General features: G+C 49.6%; 7 protein-coding genes across 7 annotated transcripts; 1 reads left to right on the top strand and 6 right to left on the bottom strand.

Annotated features, from left to right (window-relative positions):
- Positions 1-1,031: 1,031 nt before the first annotated feature.
- On the bottom strand, positions 1,032-1,340 carry EI90DRAFT_3043028 (uncharacterized protein). The gene has a single exon (XM_039059224.1). It carries the CDS (start codon positions 1,243-1,245, stop codon positions 1,039-1,041), a length of 207 nt encoding a protein of 68 aa, XP_038919922.1. The 5' UTR covers positions 1,246-1,340; the 3' UTR covers positions 1,032-1,038.
- Positions 1,236-2,790, bottom strand: EI90DRAFT_2654011 (uncharacterized protein). The gene has a single exon (XM_039053404.1). It carries the CDS (start codon positions 2,530-2,532, stop codon positions 1,390-1,392), a length of 1,143 nt encoding a protein of 380 aa, XP_038919921.1. The 5' UTR covers positions 2,533-2,790; the 3' UTR covers positions 1,236-1,389.
- A 1,165-nt stretch (positions 2,791-3,955) lies between these two features.
- EI90DRAFT_3043018 (uncharacterized protein) lies at positions 3,956-4,407 on the bottom strand (the record flags this gene model as incomplete). The annotated part of the gene is made up of 3 exons (XM_039059223.1): positions 3,956-4,284; positions 4,313-4,314; positions 4,349-4,407. Coding segments are annotated over 3 exons (342 nt in total), but the record flags the coding sequence as incomplete, so codon positions are not given.
- Positions 4,408-5,945: 1,538 nt separating this feature from the next.
- Positions 5,946-7,993, bottom strand: EI90DRAFT_2652747 (uncharacterized protein). Its single transcript, XM_039053403.1, has 9 exons — positions 7,901-7,993; positions 7,669-7,830; positions 7,374-7,616; positions 7,260-7,319; positions 7,123-7,193; positions 6,816-7,068; positions 6,661-6,751; positions 6,395-6,582; positions 5,946-6,338 (listed from the first exon to the last, which is right to left on the bottom strand). Exons 2-9 carry the CDS (start codon positions 7,743-7,745, stop codon positions 6,113-6,115), a joined length of 1,209 nt encoding a protein of 402 aa, XP_038919919.1. The 5' UTR covers positions 7,746-7,830; positions 7,901-7,993; the 3' UTR covers positions 5,946-6,112.
- Positions 7,994-9,745: 1,752 nt separating this feature from the next.
- On the bottom strand, positions 9,746-11,804 carry EI90DRAFT_2652712 (uncharacterized protein). Its single transcript, XM_039053402.1, has 8 exons — positions 11,659-11,804; positions 11,349-11,588; positions 11,211-11,270; positions 11,068-11,138; positions 10,747-10,999; positions 10,571-10,661; positions 10,293-10,507; positions 9,746-10,198 (listed from the first exon to the last, which is right to left on the bottom strand). Exons 1-8 carry the CDS (start codon positions 11,691-11,693, stop codon positions 10,009-10,011), a joined length of 1,155 nt encoding a protein of 384 aa, XP_038919918.1. The 5' UTR covers positions 11,694-11,804; the 3' UTR covers positions 9,746-10,008.
- A 3,938-nt stretch (positions 11,805-15,742) lies between these two features.
- EI90DRAFT_3043005 (uncharacterized protein) lies at positions 15,743-16,534 on the bottom strand. Its single transcript, XM_039059222.1, has 2 exons — positions 16,401-16,534; positions 15,743-16,349 (listed from the first exon to the last, which is right to left on the bottom strand). The coding sequence occupies exons 1-2, from the start codon at positions 16,428-16,430 to the stop codon at positions 15,903-15,905; spliced, it is 477 nt and encodes a 158-aa protein (XP_038919917.1). The 5' UTR covers positions 16,431-16,534; the 3' UTR covers positions 15,743-15,902.
- A 213-nt stretch (positions 16,535-16,747) lies between these two features.
- Positions 16,748-17,776, top strand: EI90DRAFT_2910322 (ketopantoate reductase PanE/ApbA-domain-containing protein; the record flags this gene model as incomplete). Its single annotated transcript, XM_039054394.1, has 2 exons — positions 16,748-17,332; positions 17,390-17,776. Coding segments are annotated over 2 exons (972 nt in total), but the record flags the coding sequence as incomplete, so codon positions are not given.
- Positions 17,777-19,813: the final 2,037 nt, after the last annotated feature.

Genomic DNA, 19,813 nt, shown 5'->3' with positions numbered 1-19,813 from the left:
TTGCAGCATTTACGACTTTTGATCGTAGCACCCCTACTACTTTTAGATTAGCGTGATGAGTCAGAGGGTTTAGGTTAACTCAACGAATTTCTTATAACTGAGAAAGTGGGGGTTGGCTTGTAATAAACTCTGCGTTCCGCGCCATGTCATATCTACGCCGGGGAAAATTACCATTTTTTTTCCTGCCGATTTCTAGGTCGCCCAATCTATTCGTCAAGGTACACCGGCAAATAGAATGGGCGAATGGGCCCAATTGGTAGCGTGGACGTGTTCCAAGTTACATGAGCTTGAACCCACAGCTGAGGTGCTCGGCTCAAATGCGAACAAGATGGATTCACCTGAACACGAAGGAGTACACATCACATTGCCAGAGCTGATTGGGGTTGTGATCAGGCGTCGATGCGAACACTCTGGCGTCAAGGATGGAAACCAGTGCAGATATTAGGTAGTTAGTCGCAAGAGATATCAAGCCTGCACAGCTGCTGGCGGAAGGGAAGGCCGTGGTTCGGGTGATGACAACGTGTAAGCTGAATCCGGTGCATCGGGGCCATTATAGAGCTTGCCCCAGACACCAGACGGACCAGCATGTCGCTTGGACGCGTTGTGAGCGGGTAGCACAGCATTTTTTGGGAAGGTGAAAAAGAAGACACCAGCGTACCTGAAGACGACAAAGTCAACAAGCAGGTATTGCTCTCCGAAGTATCCGAAATCTTCTCAATCTAGTGTCCCTCGGGTACGTATGCTTGCTGGACAACCACAAATGAGAAATCCGGAAAGACCAAAATTACACGAGTTGTATCGTTCGCTCGTTCGCCATCTCTGAGTCTTTCAGGACTACTCCCTCATACCATCGGACACGCAAAAGGTTTCCATTGGAATATAGATAGTAATATACGTACATTGGCAGTCGTGATGGATCGGGTGCTGGTGAAATGCACTAGGCGTAACACGGGAAGGGGGCATTCAAAGGAATAATTAATGTTCCGAGTCTCGGATTCTTCCATAAAACAACACGATTGCATGGGGCGGATTTTGTCTTCAGGGGGCGGATTCGACAGCTTCGTCCGTAATGAGCTCGACATCCTTGACAAGACCCTCGAGAACCAGCCGATGGAATGGATCGCTCACCAAATAGTCTGGCTCCTCAACCTTCACAATGAGGCTTGGCAACGGATGGGTCGGCAACAGCCTCCTCCGAGCGTTCATCAATGCTTGGAGTGGGCCGTTAGGGACGTCGTCGCTCATCTGCAGCATGAGCTTAGCCAAGTTGGGGAGGATGGATGCGGCCAGGCTAAGTTCTTCCAACACCGAGGAGAGGATGCGAGTCAAGATCACCTCAAGCGTGAGGTAGCGCACTTCCGAGCATTCAAGGATCTGATCAACGACTAGTCAGGACAACAGGCGATAAGAACAGCGTTGATTCTGCTTTAAACATACGAAGTTAGAGTAGGATCTAGCGGTGATCGACTGTTCCGCTTGGCTAATCGGGCCTCCCCAGTCGAATCCCAGATGTAATCGTCTCAAGCATGGAGCAGCGAATGAGGGAAGGAAATTCATAATGTGGTGTTGACCTGAAAGATAGGTAAACTCCCGGAGGTTTGGCAGGGTGAGCCGATCCGTGCGCCCGGTTGGCCAAACATCCACACCATTAAGAATAAGTACCTCAAGAGCCTCCATTTCCCTGAGGGAAGCCAGGAAGACATTGCATGCTACCCCCATCTGATCTAGGTACAAGAAGTGAAGACGAGGTAGCTTGGGCATAGCAGGTTGAGGTTCAAACATCGTGGTAACAAAGAGCACCTCGAGATTGGCATCCTGGAGGTCGTGAGGGGGGACGTTGGGAGAATGAAGCTCTGTAATACGTGACAAGATTCCGGCCATATCTGGGTGATTCCAAGCACTGAGCCAAGTATTGTCCCCGGTCGTGGAAGAGTGCAGTCGGATCGTGGATACGTTCGACTCCGCAAGCTGAGCTAGGAGCTCTCGATCAGCGAGAAGTTGTCCTACCCAGGGTATCTGACAGTTGAGGAGAACTGGTCTCTCCTTGCCACGTCGACGCAGCCACGCAAGCACTTGATCTCGTGGCCAGCTACCACAGACTTCGCCCCAGAGGGAGGTATCCGAAAGCGCGACGTCCCGCCACCACGAGGATACATGGCTGATCCTTACGGCAGTTCTGGACTTGGAGGTGAGTGGCTGATGCCTCCCGCCTGTGGCGTTCTCGAAAATCAGTCTTAGGATGTCAAGGGGAAGACCATAAACAGGATAAATGACTTTCTTCAGTCGTGACAGCTGCAGGACCACGTCATGTTGGGTGGACGACAGGAGACCTTCAAAAAATTGTAAGCGACCCTGTCGAACGCTCGCGTCGCCACGCTGAAAGGCTAAGAGGTGGAGTTCACGGCAAATTTGAGGTTGGAATGTGGTAGGGAGGGATAAGGAGTCGATGGTAATCTTCAAGACCTGCGCGTCGAGTGAAGAGGAGGCGTTCCGCAAGTAGATGAAGAGGGCTTCCAAGTCCATGAAGGTCATACGATGCTAACGTAGCAGGAAGGGAAAGGACGCCCCCGTCTTCGCGAAAAGGTAGATTCTAGCTTTATGTACAGGAGTATCAGCACCGGCTCAATATCCAACGTGATGGAAGTGGCAGCTGCCCTGAATTGTAAAATTGAACCCGGACGAGCGTGCTACGGAACCGATTGGCCAAAAACTAGCCTCCCCCTTCTAAGGCGCATTCTCTTCTATTGTCTTTGCGGTACACTGTTGTACCGGGAGACGCATGATAAATAAGAAGTACCACCAAGAGCTCCATCACAAACTGTTGACTAATTTTACTCAAAATCTTGGGGACACTTTCAACCACGCCAAACTGCCACCATCTCTTCCAGGAACACGTTGAAATCTATCTAGGGAAACTCCAGACCTGCCCAAAGACCTCACTCGCCCCCCAAAGCGTTTCGGTCGCCCGTCAACCTGGACAGCCACACGAGGCCGAACCCTGACTTCCCATCCAGAATCTTGCTTGCCAACGGTTGTGCAGTTGCAAATTCATTGCTTCCAAATACTCCGGCACTTCGACGGGTGCTTTGGGGAAGATATCTTCGGGATAGCGCCGAGGATTAGCTCCCAACAAATGATGATCACTCCAGGAAATCCGCTTTGTGAGATGGCGAACAGGGCTGAACTGGTAGCTGAGTGATAGACTTGATACGCCCCCCTTGTGGTTTTCACCTGCTTTAACGATTGAAATAGTCTGTCATATCTTGGGAGTTGGCTGGGTGACGGCCGGGTTAGCAGGACTACACCAACACTGACACCGAACGGCGGACCTTGACAAACTTTGGACGCAATAACGAGGGTCGGATAATGAGTCTACGGGATACATGTGCCGGTTCATCACAGATTCATCTCGAAATTGACGGTTCGAAACCAGTCGGCGTGTGACTCGCGCACTATTCCGGGTTTGAAATCGGCCGTCGGTGGATTGCCGAGAATGGACGCTCATCAGTGTTTCCCCTGTAATTTAATTGACAGTCCCCGCCCTTTTTCAACTCTTAATTTCGTGGCCCTTCTAGCCTGCCTGCACCGTGGGAAGAGTGACTTAGGTTTCGCCCTTGACAAAGCTAGAACGTGGATCAGGAACTGGAGGATACCCAGGAACCCCTTGCTGCGCCACTTTGACCCTGCTCATGCCTCAAGTCACCAGTATTCATAGGAATGTCGCCTGGGAATGGGTTGCTATTTGGCGAGTCGCGCATTCGATCGCTTCTCGGCCTAGCTCACCGCCAGCCTTTGACCTCCATATCACGGCTCCACGGGTGGTCGCATGGTATGTGATTGTTGAAGATTATAATTCGGTTCTCAACACGAACCAGAATGCAACTGATGATGGGCACCGGGAAGGGGTGTGGCCTTGTCAATCAAAGACGTTGAACTTCTGCACAAATAATATCCTCATCGCGGATCCGTTTCGCCATCAAGTCGATGATGCACAAATGTAGGCATGGATTTTCCTCTCAATTTTCCAGAAGATCAGCGGGTAGGGAGTTTTGATGTGGTAGATCGTATTACTATTACCAATCACTGCGAGATCGCACGTCGCGAATAACCACTTATGGAAAAGCCCGTGATGTGTGAGAAGGACAAGGAGGCAGGATCGAGATAGAGAGTTATTGTCCAAAGTCAGGAGTCTGTGTGTGGCAACCTTGGATTGATGGTAGGAACATTTGAACGATTCACCCACCGAACAGTGAGCGAAAAACAGTTTTCTACCCTGACAACCCACCCTGGGTGGCGTGGGAGGACACCATTTTTAGCACCCATAACCCGAGTGCATACGAGGACGTACGTGAAATGAGCAGCAATATGAACATTGACCGTCTCCTACGCCATGTCCATTGGTTCTTTTACGTCCACTCAATGTGTTATGAGCGCACGCCATTAAACGCATCTTTGCATTTGAAAAAAACCCCTAGGCAACTTTTCTCGCTCGGACACGGGTACCCTTAATGATGATTCGCTCTCAGGGCTTCCGGTTGGCAATGGAAAGGGCCATTTCAACATTTCAATCGCGGCGGATCGCGAGCAAAATCGTTGTGCTGAGACAGAAGCTAGAACTATGTTGTGGCAGGAGAAAGGGCGTTAATACCGATCTGGAGCAGCTTGGTAGAGGACCTTCTAGTTCAAGATCGCCCAATATGGTCGTCCTCTAGGGTTCGCGAGCAGGCCGCAGTTAAAAGAAAAGAACTGGGACTTAAGGCCTCAAACCGTTTCCTCAGGAAGAGCCGTCGTTGTTGGGAGGGAGTAGGTGGATGGGATCTATAATTTTGAAGCCATATTGGCAGTTCGTTCACTGCAAAGCTGGAAGCCAACCAATACGTCTAGGCACTTCCACGAAATGCCAGGATGATGGCACAAAATACCTTCATTCTAATTTCCGTGGGCTTATTGTCGGAAAATAACCGCATCTATTTTAGGCGGGAAACACTCAGAAAGCTGTTCATCGTCCCGAAGAAACCAGGGCCAGAACGACTACATGAAGCCACCACCGAATGGCCCAGGCTTGGTGCGATAACGGATCCGAGTTGGAACTTTCCGACGGGGAATAACCGAAGTAGATATCACTAAATCAGCTAATTGGAAGTAGTCCAGGAACTGCTGCAACACAGTTTCCGCCTGGTTGCAGACGAAGGTCTATATATCGTAGACTGAAAGCCTGAAAGGTGGATCCGAGAATTGGAATCTAGCTCTCAGGTGCAAATGGAGTATGTCGATTTCTCCTAATGTGGCACTGTCAGCCTCTCTTTAGCGGGAAGATGGCGATCCCCTTATCGACCCCGGACTAAACAAGAACAAACAATGATCACTGCGCCAGGCAACCATATGTCTTGGGATTTAATGGAGGAACGAGATTAACCGGGTCGCTTCATATTGAGAGGCATCGACTTTCGTCGGGGTCGTTTCCACGCCATCGTATGCACATTTGACAGCTTTCTGGGCTCAAACTCTTGAGAGATCTCAGCTACATAGGCCCCCCTCCCCCCCCCCGGCTCAAATTCAGTACTGGATGCCATTCCCTACCCTCAAACTCAGCCAACCTCTGCACTCTGGGCCATCATGACGTTTCTTTCGGAGAAAGCCATTATTTGGGGGTAGCATTTGGGGGGCTAGCCCAACTCATGCGTTTGTGCTCGATAACAAATCGGTTGCCGCCCATCAGTTTGGAAATGTATTATTACCTTCAATTCGATCCATTGTCTTGCAGGCTTGTATGAATCGAAATCACATTTGACGTCCGAAATTCTGGTTTTGAGTGTAAAAATCCTGTTTCATTGGTGCTTTGAAAGCTGTGGCGATAGACGGTGAAATGACATATATCATCAACTCCTCTTTGCAATAATCCTCCAAGTGGGGCAGTATTTTTCCTGAAATCCCGCTGGGTTACGTGATAAATGATGGAATTACTTTTTCTCAGTGGGTACAATATTTCTACAGTGACGCAAGCTGGAACATTTTCAAAAGCAAGACGATTAATCAAAAAAAATACAATTCTTGGGCCTCAAAAGTAGAATCACCGATTCTGGCTGGCGGTTGGCATCGGCACGGCCGGTTCCTATACCCGGTTCGGGAGAGCTCCAACAACGGGCGGTGTCCAATGAGCATCTCCGATACGATCGGCCGTGATGCCGGCACTTCCAGGATGTTTGAAACCTCTTTCAAGCTGTTTGTGGTAAGACACGATCCGGAGGCGCTCCGATTCGGCGGCTGTGAGGTGAATATACACTTCCGCCCTAACAGAAATGAAACCGGCCGCAATGAGGTTTTCGGTTAATTTGAGCCTTCCCGAAAAGGCGTATAATGGACTTACAAGACCATATGAATGAAGAGGGCTAACCAGTTGCAAAGTGTATAGGACAATCGAAGCGTAGCGACATAACCGAGGATACCGCCCGTTCTGGAATTTGCAGGAACAGCGACGAAAAATGTTTTGAGATCGGGCGCGGTGAGGCAAGCTGGGAAGAGTTCGCCGAGTAGGGTTGAGTTTCCTCCAGCATCAAATAGGACGTTATCACACGAGTACGTCTGGAAAAAGAAAAGAAAAGAAAGAATGCAAAGAGTGTGTAAGAGTGTGCGGAAGTCTCCCAAACACGTCGGGCTCACAATTGAGTAGGTCCCCACTTTATCGATGTATTTGGGTGCCACTTGGAATATCAATCGCGTTGAAACGATAGCTCCCATAGTACACCAAGCCCTTCCGTTTCAAAGCTATAAGAGAAACAGAATAGGTATAGAGAAAAAAAATTCTCTCAACACACCTTAACATCCATTTTCTGTGTTCGTCGATTTGAAGTCTTTTGATGTTAATCCAGGCCATCAGAAGTTCAAACAGAGGAGTCGCTCCGAGTATAATGGTATGCATATCACCAGCCGGATCTCCGCTGAGAACACGTCGGGCAAGCGTGAACCCCCCAGCGCAGGCGAGAACGATCATGAAAATGCAGTAATAACCGATGATTCGATGAATCATGATGTTCTTGTAGCGGATGGCTGGGACGAACTGCAACGGTACTGAGTTGGAGTTCAGTAAGGGATCCACCGAGGGTAATTAAAACGTCCGGATACCTAGAACACCACCCGGTAGTGCAGTAGCAAGATGAAAATAGAGCCCAAAGCGGTATGGTTGTTGATGGAACCTGCGATGGCGCAAACGCAGAAATCAACGCAGGGATGGCGGCGCGAACGACGAAACGGAAGCTCACCAATACCAGTTTTGTAAGCCAATATGATCGAGCATGAATGTCTTGTTGTAGTAAGGCATCCTGAGGCGCACACGATAAGGATCAATCAGGACGAATTGGAAGCAGCTGTTCAACCTTGAAATGCAGAAAGCCGTCATGGCACCGCCAAAGATGATCCAGAGAGGGATATTGTACGCCTTGTGGAAGCCAAGGAACCTTTGCATCGCCTTCAGGGCATTATACGCTGGGGTCAAGAAGGCTGGGAGATTGGGAGGTGGTCCATTGACCACGTCAACACCCTTTTCTTCGACGTCATCATAGCTTGAGGTGATAGAACTCCCAGAGGAAACACGATCCTCATCCGCTGTGCGGAGATCCCTGAGGATGTTGTTTAACAGCAAAGATCACGGAGGGGATGACTGAAACGGACTTAGTTACGTCGTACCCGAGAGCGTTGACAGCCATGAGGGGGGGCGGTGGGAAGTCGTTTATGCCTTCGAGAGACATCAGGTAGGGTAGTTTATATGCTTGCTCCAAGCGAATTTAGACGCTCCATTAGTTGATCAGGTAAAGAACGCGAAGTACCAGATTGCTGTGATGATTGATGGAGAGGATAGACTTGGATGAGAAACGGCTCTGCCGCAGGATTACAGTGAATTCACAAGAAGCACTATTCAACGATACGGTGTCCCCTTGCGACAACATTCAGCCGCCACCCGAATCGCAAATCGTGCCCGTAATGAAAATCTCTTGGTCAATCTTAGCACCAGCGACGAATCGGGAGAGCAGGTCCTCTACGCTGAACCACGATACTGGCCATATTCTAGGCGTCCCCAAAGTTTTCGCTGAGTAATTACGAACAAGCCACCTTGCATCCATAGACATTAATATTACGAAGTCATAGAGGCTGGAGTCAGTCGTTTGAGATACAATTCACCTGCTGTATTGTCGGAGCAGCAAAGGCAACCGCGCTGCTCGATTGATCACGAAGAATAAGTGGACGGATCTCAGATCTCGTAAAGACTGAGAAGCTAGCCAGTGATCCATGCAATGAATTTGTGAACTTATATATAATGCATTGCGTGGCCGTGACTGTCCAAGGCGATGCAGGCCAAAGTTGTACATAAGGGGCTGTGCTTGTGCCAGTTTGGCCTTGACCGACCCTTTCCGAAAGATGTGCGGACCAGCCTTTGCCTGTTACTGATTCACTTCCGCCATTGATCTCAGCCGTTTCATATGTCCTCTGGCTATTGGGCACTAGGTCCGGGCGCTAGCTTCGGGACCCCCTGATACCGGATATTCTCAGCCCGCCCACGGATTCTTGACCAGCGACCACTGGGGGCGCTGCTCCTCGATACTATTATTAACCCACACAGGGGCTTGAAACTTTGCGGACCGGTGACCCAACACGTCGAACGGGCATATGAAAGACTTCCTGTACTATATCAGTATAAAGACCGTCTTGTGCACATGTAAGGTCCTGGGGCGACAACCAAAACGCGCGGTCACATCCGATGATCGCGTGTCTTCATCTGCGGCTAGCTGAGCGCTATCGAGATCACGCTATGCAGAAGGCGTGCCTAAGAGATTACCTTAACGATACCAACGACACATATGGCAGTGTAACCTTAACACAACTCCTAGATCCCCCCTAGGGCTGACGGTCGGACCTCCTTCCAATGATGTGGAAGCCCTGACTGCCGCCACCACGGCTCACTTGCTTTTTTTTCCGAAAGCCAGGCGCGCAGCGTTCTCTATCGTTTCGACTAAATTTTTTTTTGGCTGTGGGCGCCTACTGGCCGTAGTTCGAAATATTCGCATTCGAACGCAAATTATGTAGTCCCGACCTTTATCTGAGTCTTTGTCTCCTAATTTGCATGGCTGTTCAACATTATCATTATCTCTATGGATTCCTCAAATCCTACCGGCCGTTGATCTGGATCATGAACATCATATCTTCCGGTCCTCGTCTTTATTTTGTCTCACTCACTTTCATACTATGCGATCTTACAAACTGTTACCGTAGAAACGATAGCAATGAGGAGGAAGTATGTACTGGGGTACCATGGTAAAGTAAGTACATAATGTATAACGAGCGTCTCTCTTTTTTCCGCATTCTTTGCTGTGGGCCGCCGGCCGGGCGGATGACGCAATTCGCTTCGGACGCAAAATCGGACCCGCTATCTCCACGGATTCGTTCTCGATCCTACCTTCCGCCCATATAGTATGTTGATCGTATTGCATGTCTTCGTGTTTTTTTTTTTGTCTTTATTCATTCCGATCCCAACCACTCTCACTCAACATCAATCACCTCACATTAATACGGCATTCATTTCTGTAGAACTACATCACCGTAGAAAGGATACTAATATTGACGAGAAGTTACGTGAACGCAAGTACAGTACGCAAAATGAAGTTCCTCTGACACTAGGTCATACGTAAGTCTCTGGCACACTAGTACGGTTGGTTCTTTTTTTTCCGCGTGTGCAGAGTATTTTGGGCCCAAAAAAAAATTAACATTCCTCAGAGCGAATTCTAATCCTGCGTACGACAATTGAAGATTTCGCATCATTTACTCTTCTCTGAGGAATCAATATTGTACTTGTGCTATAGCTATCGTGACGCAACGGGGGAAACAAAAGAAAAAGAAAAACTAGCTAGCCAAAAAAAATTCAAGACATAGAAAATCCCTCGAACTCAGTTCACCAATCGCGATTACCAGGGCTAGCTAGCATTAGCATGGATACGCCTCGCTCGCTCGCTCGCTGTTCTAAACGCGGTTCGTGAAAACCCTAGTACCAGCAGCGGGCACCGGTGGTGTCCAGTGATCGTCTCCGATACGATCAGCGGTGATACCAGCGCTTCCAGGACGCTTGAAACCCCTTTCGAGTTGCTTTTGGTACGAAACGATCCGAAGGCGCTCCGATTCGGCAGCGGTGAGGTGAATATACACTTCCACTCTGTTTTTTAGAAACGGCGGGGCCGGGGACCGGACGGGCGCGAGGAGAAATGAGTTTCGGTTGCCTGATGCTGAGAATATGCATATCAACTCACCCTACCATATGAATGAAGAGTGATAACCAGGCAGAGAGAGTATAGCTCAGTCGAAGGGTAGCGACGTAACCAAGTACACCACCCGCTCTGTAACTTGCAGGCACGGCAACGAAAAACGTTTTGAGATTCGGTGCGGTGAGACAAGCTGGGAACAGTTGGCCGAGTAGGGTTGAATTTCCTCCAATGTCGAACAGAACGTTGTCACACGAGTACGTCTGGAAGGATCGAACGAGAAAGTTAAGCGTTTTTTTTTTACCAAGTTTGCGTAGGGAGCTCACGATTGAATAGGTTCCCACTCTATCGACGTATTTGGGCGTCGCGAGCCAAATAAGTCGTAAAGTAATTGTGGATCCTAGAACAAACCAGGCTCTGAGGTGGGGGTTGGGGGTTGGGGGTTGATACAACACGCAAGTTAGAAAAAAAAAAGGGGGGTTGCCTTGAAGAGCACACATACCTCAACATCCATTTTCGATGTTCATCGATCTGAAGTCTCTTGATGTTGATCCATGCCATCAAAAAGCTAAACAGGACAGTTCCCCCAAACATAAGAATGTGCATATCACCAGCTGGATCTCCACTAAGAACACGGCGGGCAAGCATGAAACCCCCAACGCAACCGATTGTGATCATCAAAATGCAGTAATAGCCGATGATACGATGAATCAGAATGTTCTTGTAGCGGATAGCAGGAACGAACTGCAATGGTGCTACATGGGGATAATAAGAAGCTCGGTAAGGGGGGGTTATTCAAGAAGTGAAGAAATAGGCTAGATACCAAGAACACCACCGGGGAGTGCAGCAGCAATGTGGAGATAAAGCCCAAAGCGATACGGTTGCTGACGGTACCTACGAGCGATTTCAAAAACCACGAAAATCAATGCAAAGACATGGACAATCGGGGCAGAAAAAAAACCTCACCAGTACCAGTTTTGCAAGCCGATATGATTGATTAAGAACGTCTTGTTGTAGTATGGCATCCTGAAGCGCATGACGAACGGGTAAGAAACGACGATCAGCAAGACAAGGTTGGATCCAATGGAAAAGTGAGCTATTAACCTCGAAATGCAGAAGCCTGTCATGGCACCGCCAAAGATGATCCAGAGAGGGATGTTGTACATCTTGTGGAATCCAAGGAACCTTTGCGTCGCCTTCAAGGCGTGGTACACCGGAGTCAAGAAGGCAGGGAGACTCGAAGGTGGTTCGCTGGCCACATCGACACGCTTTTCTTCGACATCAGATCTCGAGCTGATGAAATCTCCAGAGGATGTCCCATCCTCATCCACCGTACGGAGATTTCTAACGGCCGGTTGTTTAATCATTCAGCAGTGAGGCTTTACTAAGGAGGAGGGGGGAAACTGGAACGAACCTTTCCACGCCGTAGCCACGAACGTTAGCAGCCATAGGAAGTCACAGAGAGTGGTATGGGGAGGGGAGGAGGATGTTGATGGGTTTATCCCTTGGAGAGGTAGTGGGCAGCCCAATATATATGTAGAGATTTGAAGGAGCAGCAGGAACAAAAACAAACGTCACTGCACAGCGTTGACTGATGGCAGACAAAAAATCCGATAAAAAAGGTCCCATTCCACAGAATTACTGTTACTAGGCGCCAAGGAACACATAATTGATGATGCTGTTCCTCGCCTTGATTAAAATCGTTGGCACCGATATCATGTTTCTACTGATAAACATGATCGATAAGGGAAAGAAGTCCCAGATACGTAACTACAGGATCCGAGGCCTGGTTAGGGAAGTCTCGATCTCTTGGACAAGTTTGAGCATCAGCGCATATACTTGGTACCCTGAACCCGGAGCATGACAACAGAGACTAAGAGGCAGTGCTCAACGCGCCAAAAAAAAGTGCATGTCTGCAAATCTTTGTTCCGCCTGCAGCCCTCGCTTCAACAATATCGGCTCCCTTCTCCGAGAGGGTCGGCTATGAGCAAATCCTAGTTGAGATCAGGAAAGCAGAAGACAGAAGATACTGCAGATAACTATTAACATTTTTGACCGCCAGACCATGATGATGCCGAGCAAGGGGGTCGGGTCGACTGGGCAGTAATACGCCGACGCACATTCATTTCAGAGACTTCCCCCCGCAGAGATAACCCCCTTACGATTGAATGGGAAAAAATAGTGCTGTGCTTATGGAGAAGTCGTGTTGGGGCATCGCCATCATGGATCTCAGGAACACACACTATGTTGGCCACTGCGGCCCCGGAGAATCGATCCAATTCGATAACAGCGAGCTCCGAGGCGCTCGCGGATCTTGAGTGTATGCCGTTGGCATCAGTCAAATTTGGAATGACGATATAGCGGGTGGGGAAAATGAACTCGGTCTCCTTCCCAACGCGCCATACGGGGAGACACGCGCGTTTCGGAGGACGAGATAGAAAGGCGAAGTGGCCCCCACAAGGCTCAGCGATCCCTTAGAACAGCCCGCATATGAAGGTTTGACCTGAACGCAATAAAAAGTTGCAAGAACACAGCCACGTCTTAGACTTTACATAATATCAAAGACCATCCAAGGAAGGAGGTCTGTTCACTTTGGCGATCAAAAGGGGTAGGGCTTTTCATTTTAGGCGGCGGGGGAGTACTTCATTTGGTCAATGCCTATGCTAGGTATATTGACGGCGGCCACTCTCTCTGCGAACACGTTGAGAAACTTGAAGGGTGTCGCTGATCCATTCCACCTAGCTAGCTTGCTTACTCCCCAGAACCTAACAAACACTCCATCTTGGTGTTGGATCTCAACACTAAGGAGCGTTCAGCGAACGAGCCTGCCAAGAATCCAAAGTTGATCAACGCGGATGAGCATAGCGCCATGCGGTGTAGGTACAAGAGCATCAAGAAGTTAGGTGACATGATTGAAAGAGGAATAAAAAGATGCGCGATAAAGCACACCATACCCGTCCGATGTCAGCATCAAACAAAGAGGTGACTCCGAACGAGCAGGCCATTTGAGGCTTCACGACAAAAAAAGATACATAGATAATACGTACTGGGACATGAGGGGAATAAGTGTTATGCTGGAAATGATGGAAAACGACCGACTGACACTGAGTCTTAACATTGAAAACCGGTGCCTCTGCAGCGACTGCAGCCTGGCAAGCAGATATGATCAGCACCACTAACGCGAGTACTAGGCGTAGGCGTAGGCGTCGGCGTAGACGATCTCGAGACAGGCGCTTGGGCAACCTTATTCGTTCCACCGATTTTGCCCTCCTGCACCAGTCGCGCTCGGAGACGTTCACGCATTACGTCTGGGTTCACAGCAGCACGCTTGCCTTGAACGGCTTCGACTTGCGCCGCAAGCGAGGGGGCTGGGGCAGGTTGCTGTGATCGACTGGGGGACCAAGGCATAAAACTTGCGAATGAGCCCAGTGAGAGGCGCATGCGGAATGGAGATGCGGAAGTTGTCGGAAACTCGACATTATTCTTGTTTGATGGCGCAGCAGACGACTGTGCGTGCCCATGCGGAGGAGAATTGAAGAATGAGAACTCCTCATCAAGATCTGATACAGTTGTAGCAGGTACTACGGGTGATCGACGAGAAACTTCAGTCACCCGTGGTGGGGGAGTAAAAATATGGGTGATGGGTTGGGCAGTGGGCCGTAAGGAAATTGCAGGTTTCGTCGGAGTGATGGGAGCTTGAACTTTAGGTGGGGATGGCTTATGAACCAGAGGAGCAACGAGAGTACCGATCTGCTTGGAATAAGCTTTCGGGGGTGGTACAAGGTCGCCATGTATGTGAGGGAGGTGTTTGGTTGGGATGGCCGCTGGAGTGGCAGTTGACGCAAGCATGTTCGACTGATCACGACCGGATAACCCAAAAGGTCGGGGCGAGAGCTTGGGGGATTCGACCGCCGGGGCGGTGTTCGGCGATGCACCTGAAGCAGGCTCGGCTGCGACCCCAAAGCTAAAGCTTTCATCCTCTTGGAAGTTCATCGCAAATGTTTCCGCAAGAGCGGGAGATATCTTCTTTGCCTGTGTCTTGGGGTGCATTGGTGTACCAAGCATCTCAGGAGGGGTGGACAATGGCGTCGATTGTGGACTGTCTTCATCCGCATCTAGATCCAAATTGAACGGATCATTGCTTGATTGCTTCTTAGCGGTGACGCTAGCGGGACCACGGGGGAACTTCCAGGATGTAACAAGGGAAGCCTTTTTGGCATGGGTCGGCACTTCTTTGTGCTGAATTGTATCCTGGTCAGCCCGAACAGAAGGAGTCGATGAAGAGTCGTCATTATGTTTGCCATCATCCGTGAGGTCGTCGTCCTCGTCAATATACTGATCATCATAGTTCATGCACTCCGTTGGTTCAGCCTCGTATGAAGCGAGCTCCTCGTTACCATATTCCTCATCCTCATGATTAATTTCGTCCACTTCAGCCACGGAAGCCAAGTCTGGATTTGCATCCTTCAATTTTGGAGCACTGATTCTGAAACTGTCAAAGCTCGTGTCAGATTCGTCTACGAAAGTCGTCGCTGACGATGATCTTGAATCAACGCCAGACATGAACCGCCTGGTTGAATTCTGAGCATCGCGAAGCTCGCGCTCAAGTCGCTCGTTAAGTGTCTGTAACGTTTTCAGCTCTGAGTTGCGTATCTGGTTTTCCTTGATGAAGGAACTCCGCTCCTTCGCCCATCCAGCCTTTTGGGATTCAAGAGCCGATTTCTCCGCACTGATTTTGTCTAGCTCTACTTGAAGTAACTCTGCCCGGTCTTTATGGAGCCAAGCTTCCTGGCGAGCCGTCTCCAGTCGCTTCTTGCAGACTTCGCCCGCTCGTTCTAATTCCGTGTGCCTGCGCAGTGCTTCCGCAACATTGCCATGCAGCTGGTCACGCTCCGCCTTGAGATCCGCGACAAGCGCAATAAGTTCATCGGCCGAACTTGACTTCTGCTTCTCTGCAGCAAGAGCATCCTCGAGCGTTGAGATGCGCTCGAGGAGAGATGCATGATTCTGGATTGTGTAAGCGTGATGAGCGAACAGTTCGGTGGGTGACATCGGCCTGTCCCCAGATGTTGCGCTGGAGACAGATGACTGTGGAGTACGAGATGGAGTTAGGGGTCCATTGCTCAGCTCGCTCAACACATCAGAGCCAGTTGGCGACCGTTTAGACGCAAGTTGAGATTGACGACGAGCAGCAAGGGATGAGCTGGAAACAGCCGCTGACAATGGCGTGATTGGCTCAGGAGACAAGCTAGAAGAGGGGCGATGCAGGGGCGACGGAGAGTTATAAATAGAAGGCGAGGCTTGCAGGGTAAGTTGGCGTATCCTAGCACTGCCCCGAGGGCTCGGAGTGGAATTAGGGGTGGGTAAGTCACCCACTAGGGACAGAGTTCGTAAGGAGAGAGATGGTGGTCGAGGCTTGTTCGGGCTCGGCTCAATAACACGAGTAGAAGGGATGCACGAGGTCTTAGACACGTTTTCATCTTCCTCTTCATCTTCTTCAACGAGGGTGTGCAGTTCAGCCTTGGAAGTGGAAGAATTCACGAGGTTGCGGCCAAAACTATCGCGCTTGCCGAGCAAGGAGCTGATGCCCAGCGGTGGAACTTTCACTGAAATAATCAACTGGTCAGACACAGGAAACGATGTGCAACAGATGGCAGGTCACTCACCGGTTTCCTTTTCGAAAGCCTTATTGTCAGAAGTTGGGCTGATCCAATCAGGAATCTCAACCTTTGCGAAACCCGCTACAACACTTCTGCCCTCAAGTGCAAGTAGAGCACGTTTTCGGATTTCATCTCGGGAGTCTTCTTCACTCTCTTCTGGGCAGGGGACACCCATAATCTCGCTGGATTCACGGCGGGTCGACACAGACGATTTACGCTTGTGATGGGAATGCGGTCTGCTTTTGGGAGGGAGAGGCAATTCGGGGGACGAAGCAACGGAGCTAGCTGAAGATACTCTTGTGGAAGATGTTGAAGAAGTCGAGTTCGTGGATTTCATGCTCGAATTCGAATGGCTTGGGGTGATCGAGGGGAACGAAAAACTGGGTGACATTGGGGAAGAGGCAGGGGATTGTGCCTTCTTTGGTCGTAGCCGGAAAGCACTGAGCTGGGGAGGATAAGATTAGTTGCAGCATGGCCCACGTCACAGGTGTCTCACCTGTGCCTTCACGTCTTGAGTGTCCGCCATAAGAGAAAAAGTGAAGTGTTTGTGTGAGAAGTGAAAGGACTAAGAAGCGAAAGTAAACAAGTGGGTTCGAAAGAGTGTAAGCTGCCAAGCGTTGGCAGCGACGTCAGCAAACTGGCGGGTGTAACGAAAGGGGCAAGGACAAACGAACACGGTGAATTCCGTCGGTTATTTCCGGACATTTGCTCGCCGTCGGACGCCGAATAGAGGCTGTTACAAGCAAGTGGGAATTTATGTCTTCACCGTCCGGTCGAATTCTCATAGGCAAGAGGGCTATTTTTATAAACGGTAGACAGACGTCCTAAGGGTCCGTATAACCAGTTGGTTCTGGCGCTGTTGGATGCTTCTACGCCTCCAGACTTCATAACTTGTCAGATGGCGTCCTTGTGTCTCTTATCTGCCGATCCAATTATCAGGCTGTCAAGGAGCATGGGGTCAGACTCCGCACGCGCTCCTATGGCGATTATGTTTTCACCCCAGAAAATGTATTCAAATCTGTGGAAGATGCCCGCAATCTGTTGTGGGATTATATCGTGGTCGCTACCAAGGCCTTACCAGACGTCTCTGATGACTCGGAACTTTTGTCATCTATCGTTACTCAAGACAAGACTACTATAGTTCTCATCCAGAATGGCATTGGTGTTGAACAGCCATATCGTGTCCGTTTCCCGAATACACCTATCCTCAGTGCTGTTACTGTCATATCCGCTGAGCAAACCGAGCCTGGAGTAGTTGTACAAAATCGTTGGACACGCATTAGCATAGGGCCGTTTACCGATGGGAATGGTCGCGATAATGCCTCCCTGGCAGAGCCATTCGCGTCCCTGCTGCGGAAAGGTGGCATCAAAGATGCAGAAGTCTACGATGAGCAAGGTTTGCAGATTGTGCGCTGGCACAAAATAGCCGTATGTTTGTTCCAGATTTTTTGGTTACGCTCTCACACAATGCACCATGTCTTATAGATCAATGCCGCAATGAACCCTTCCTCTGTTCTCTCGGGTGGAACACCAAATGCTACGATGGTCAAAGATCCGGAACTTCGTTCTCACCTCACGAACTGCATTGAGGAGGTGTTTAGGGGCGCCTCTGCCGTCACTGGCATATCTTTCCCACCCCCAACGCTTGCAACTGCAGAGCAGATCATTCGAAGCACGGAAAGGAATGAAGGTGGGAGACCCAGCATGCTTCTTGACTGGGAAAGGGGTGGCGCAATGGAGTTGGAGGTTATTTTAGGGAACCCCATCCGCTTAGCCCTGGAGAAGGGCGTGGAGATGCCAAGGTTGCATGCAATGTATGCATTGCTCAAAACCGCACAATCAAGGAGAGATACGAAGGGATCAAAGTTGTAATTCAACCCTAGCCCCATTCGTGATTCATATTCGGCTTCCATGATAGATTCCTGATGTTTGGTCGTTCGACTGGTTTTATGAATGGGCTGAAGCCGTGAACGACCTTTGGTCTCCCGAAGTTTATCCATTGGTGTTTTTCACCTTCTAACACCTCGACAATACTTTCATCGGGTCGCGTGCATCTCTTGATCTCGTCATATCAGTGTAACGGTGGATCGAACCGAAAATAGTTTATCCAAATACTGGCAGCCCTTCCTTACATCCTCGTTGCATTCAGGGGTGGCACCTTACCCGCCGTGTCGCTGTTGAGTCTTGATCATACACGACATATTCGTCACCATCTTACCGAATCCGCAACTACGTATCGGACCTTTGGCGCGCGGCAATTCTCCTATTCTTACATAACACTAATCCGATAAAGCATTTGTGACACATCGCCAGGTCTCAACGAGTCAGCCAGCTTAGGGTCACGGTGACGTGCCTCCACTTTGTCTCAAATCGAGGTGATGAGAATGCCAACACGAGTCACGTCCGCATATCTTTATCGTATCAAAGCGGCTTCTTGCGTCACTTGCGCTATATTACCACTTTGCAACATAGCATAGCTTCTGATTCAGATAATCTGCAAAGGGAAAATGGAGTTCACTGCCTCATGAGTCCACCGAATGTCACCCGGGGAGTGCTTGCTCGTGATTGTGCACCGCCTTGGTGAACGGGCTATGTAAGTGTGATAGCCGCATCGAGCTCATATCTATTTTCCCGATCCCCTTACGAAGATCCGCCCTGCTTCCTGTCGCCTAGAGCTGCCTTTCCCATGGCACTAGTTTGAGATGGGAACATTGAAATCTGCCCTCCATCCACCCCTTTGTTCGGGGCCGATGAGCCGATTCAGGTCGCTTGAAAACAATGTTGTTCCCTATTCTCTTCCGCATGTTAGAGACCTAAGTTCCGAAGATAATATCGAACTTACCCGGTACATATTTGCACTCATGGTTGCAATCCCAAAAACATCCTGCATGGCGTGTTTATTCCAGAATTCACGATGGAGCAAATCAAGCGTCCATATTTATGGTATTTATTGGCCAAAACTTGTGATCTATTATAAATTGCCAATATTTCGGCCCAATTACATAGGCCTACGCGCGAGAATACACGCTTATGAGGCGACCAACGATAGTGTCATTGTTTATATCGTGCAAGCTCGCTGTTGCATGGAGATGATCAAGTGGTTCCTGTCGATCTCGGCGTCTGCGGCTTTTAGCTACTGAACGAAGTTCACCCAATGGAAGGGTGCCTCTTTTACGACTTCCACACTATGGTCCCCCCGCAACACCACGAGGGCCGCTCAGAGGTTTCGAAAGCCATATGATCTTCCCTCTTAGATAACATATATGTGGCGCCACGGTAAATTTCTACATTCCTAGGCACTGCACGGGCTTCGTTGCGCTGAAATCATTGATGGCTGGTAACATCGCGCGCTAGAATGCGAGATTACGCTTCCGCGCCGATTTCGCGAACGAGGTATCATTTCTCTTTACGCTGTTCAATATTAGGACCACCTCACTATTGGAGTAGAGATTCACGTACCACATTTGTCGCGCGCGGGCATCCCTTACTGGCGATTGTCCGTTGATTCCTCCCTTGGAAACCACAACGATGGACTCAGTCGTGGATGGCTTAAAAGCCACCTCGACCAACTTTTCCGTTCCTCCCTCATCATTGGAACTGAGGTGAGATAGCCTTTCTCTTTGAAGCGTGTGTTCATATAGAATTGGAACAGCTGAGCGCTTACACACATCTAATATACTTACGCTCTGGTTCCTCGTTTCGCCCTTCACGGTTGGCGTTGGCTTCCGGTTATTACTTGTTTCTTTCTGGTCTCACCTCCGATCAGTCGCCACACATGCAACGTCTGTGTCGTTCTCCCCTTGTTAGTGCAATCGCACAGAATCATTGACCTGTCTGTCGACTAGGCAGGATATCAGCCTCTTTAGATAGATCTGTCGACGGGAAATTCGCACGGTTGACATGTTAGTT

The sequence above is a fragment of the Cantharellus anzutake genome, assembly GCF_015039405.1.
Source record: "Cantharellus anzutake strain C23 chromosome Unknown EI90scaffold_9, whole genome shotgun sequence".
Lineage (NCBI taxonomy): Eukaryota > Fungi > Basidiomycota > Agaricomycetes > Cantharellales > Hydnaceae > Cantharellus > Cantharellus anzutake.
Note: the sequence above shows the minus strand (reverse complement) of the source record. Positions and strands in the feature narration are given on the sequence as shown.

Excerpts from the sequence above, each read along its gene's own strand:
- EI90DRAFT_3043005 (XM_039059222.1), bottom strand. The coding sequence starts at position 16,430 with ATGGCGGACACTCAAGACGTGAAGGCACAG. Across the intron at positions 16,350-16,400 it reads CTCAAGACGTGAAGGCACAG|CTCAGTGCTTTCCGGCTACG; the intron begins GTGAGACACCTG and ends TATCCTCCCCAG.
- EI90DRAFT_2654011 (XM_039053404.1), bottom strand. The coding sequence starts at position 2,532 with ATGACCTTCATGGACTTGGAAGCCCTCTTCATCTACTTGCGGAACGCC.
- EI90DRAFT_2652712 (XM_039053402.1), bottom strand. The coding sequence starts at position 11,693 with ATGGCTGCTAACGTTCGTGGCTACGGCGTGGAAAG. Across the intron at positions 11,271-11,348 it reads ACAGGCTTCTGCATTTCGAG|GATGCCATACTACAACAAGA; the intron begins GTTAATAGCTCA and ends CATGCGCTTCAG. Across the intron at positions 10,508-10,570 it reads GAGTGGGAACCTATTCAATC|ACGTACTCGTGTGACAACGT; the intron begins GTGAGCTCCCTA and ends CGATCCTTCCAG.
- EI90DRAFT_3043028 (XM_039059224.1), bottom strand. The coding sequence starts at position 1,245 with ATGAGCGACGACGTCCCTAACGGCCCACTCCAAGCATTGATGAACGCT.
- EI90DRAFT_2652747 (XM_039053403.1), bottom strand. The coding sequence starts at position 7,745 with ATGTCTCTCGAAGGCATAAACGACTTCCCACCGCCCCCCCTCATGGCT. Across the intron at positions 7,320-7,373 it reads ACGGCTTTCTGCATTTCAAG|GATGCCTTACTACAACAAGA; the intron begins GTTGAACAGCTG and ends TGTGCGCCTCAG. Across the intron at positions 6,339-6,394 it reads TCCTATACACTTTGCAACTG|GCTCAAATTAACCGAAAACC; the intron begins GTTAGCCCTCTT and ends CTTTTCGGGAAG.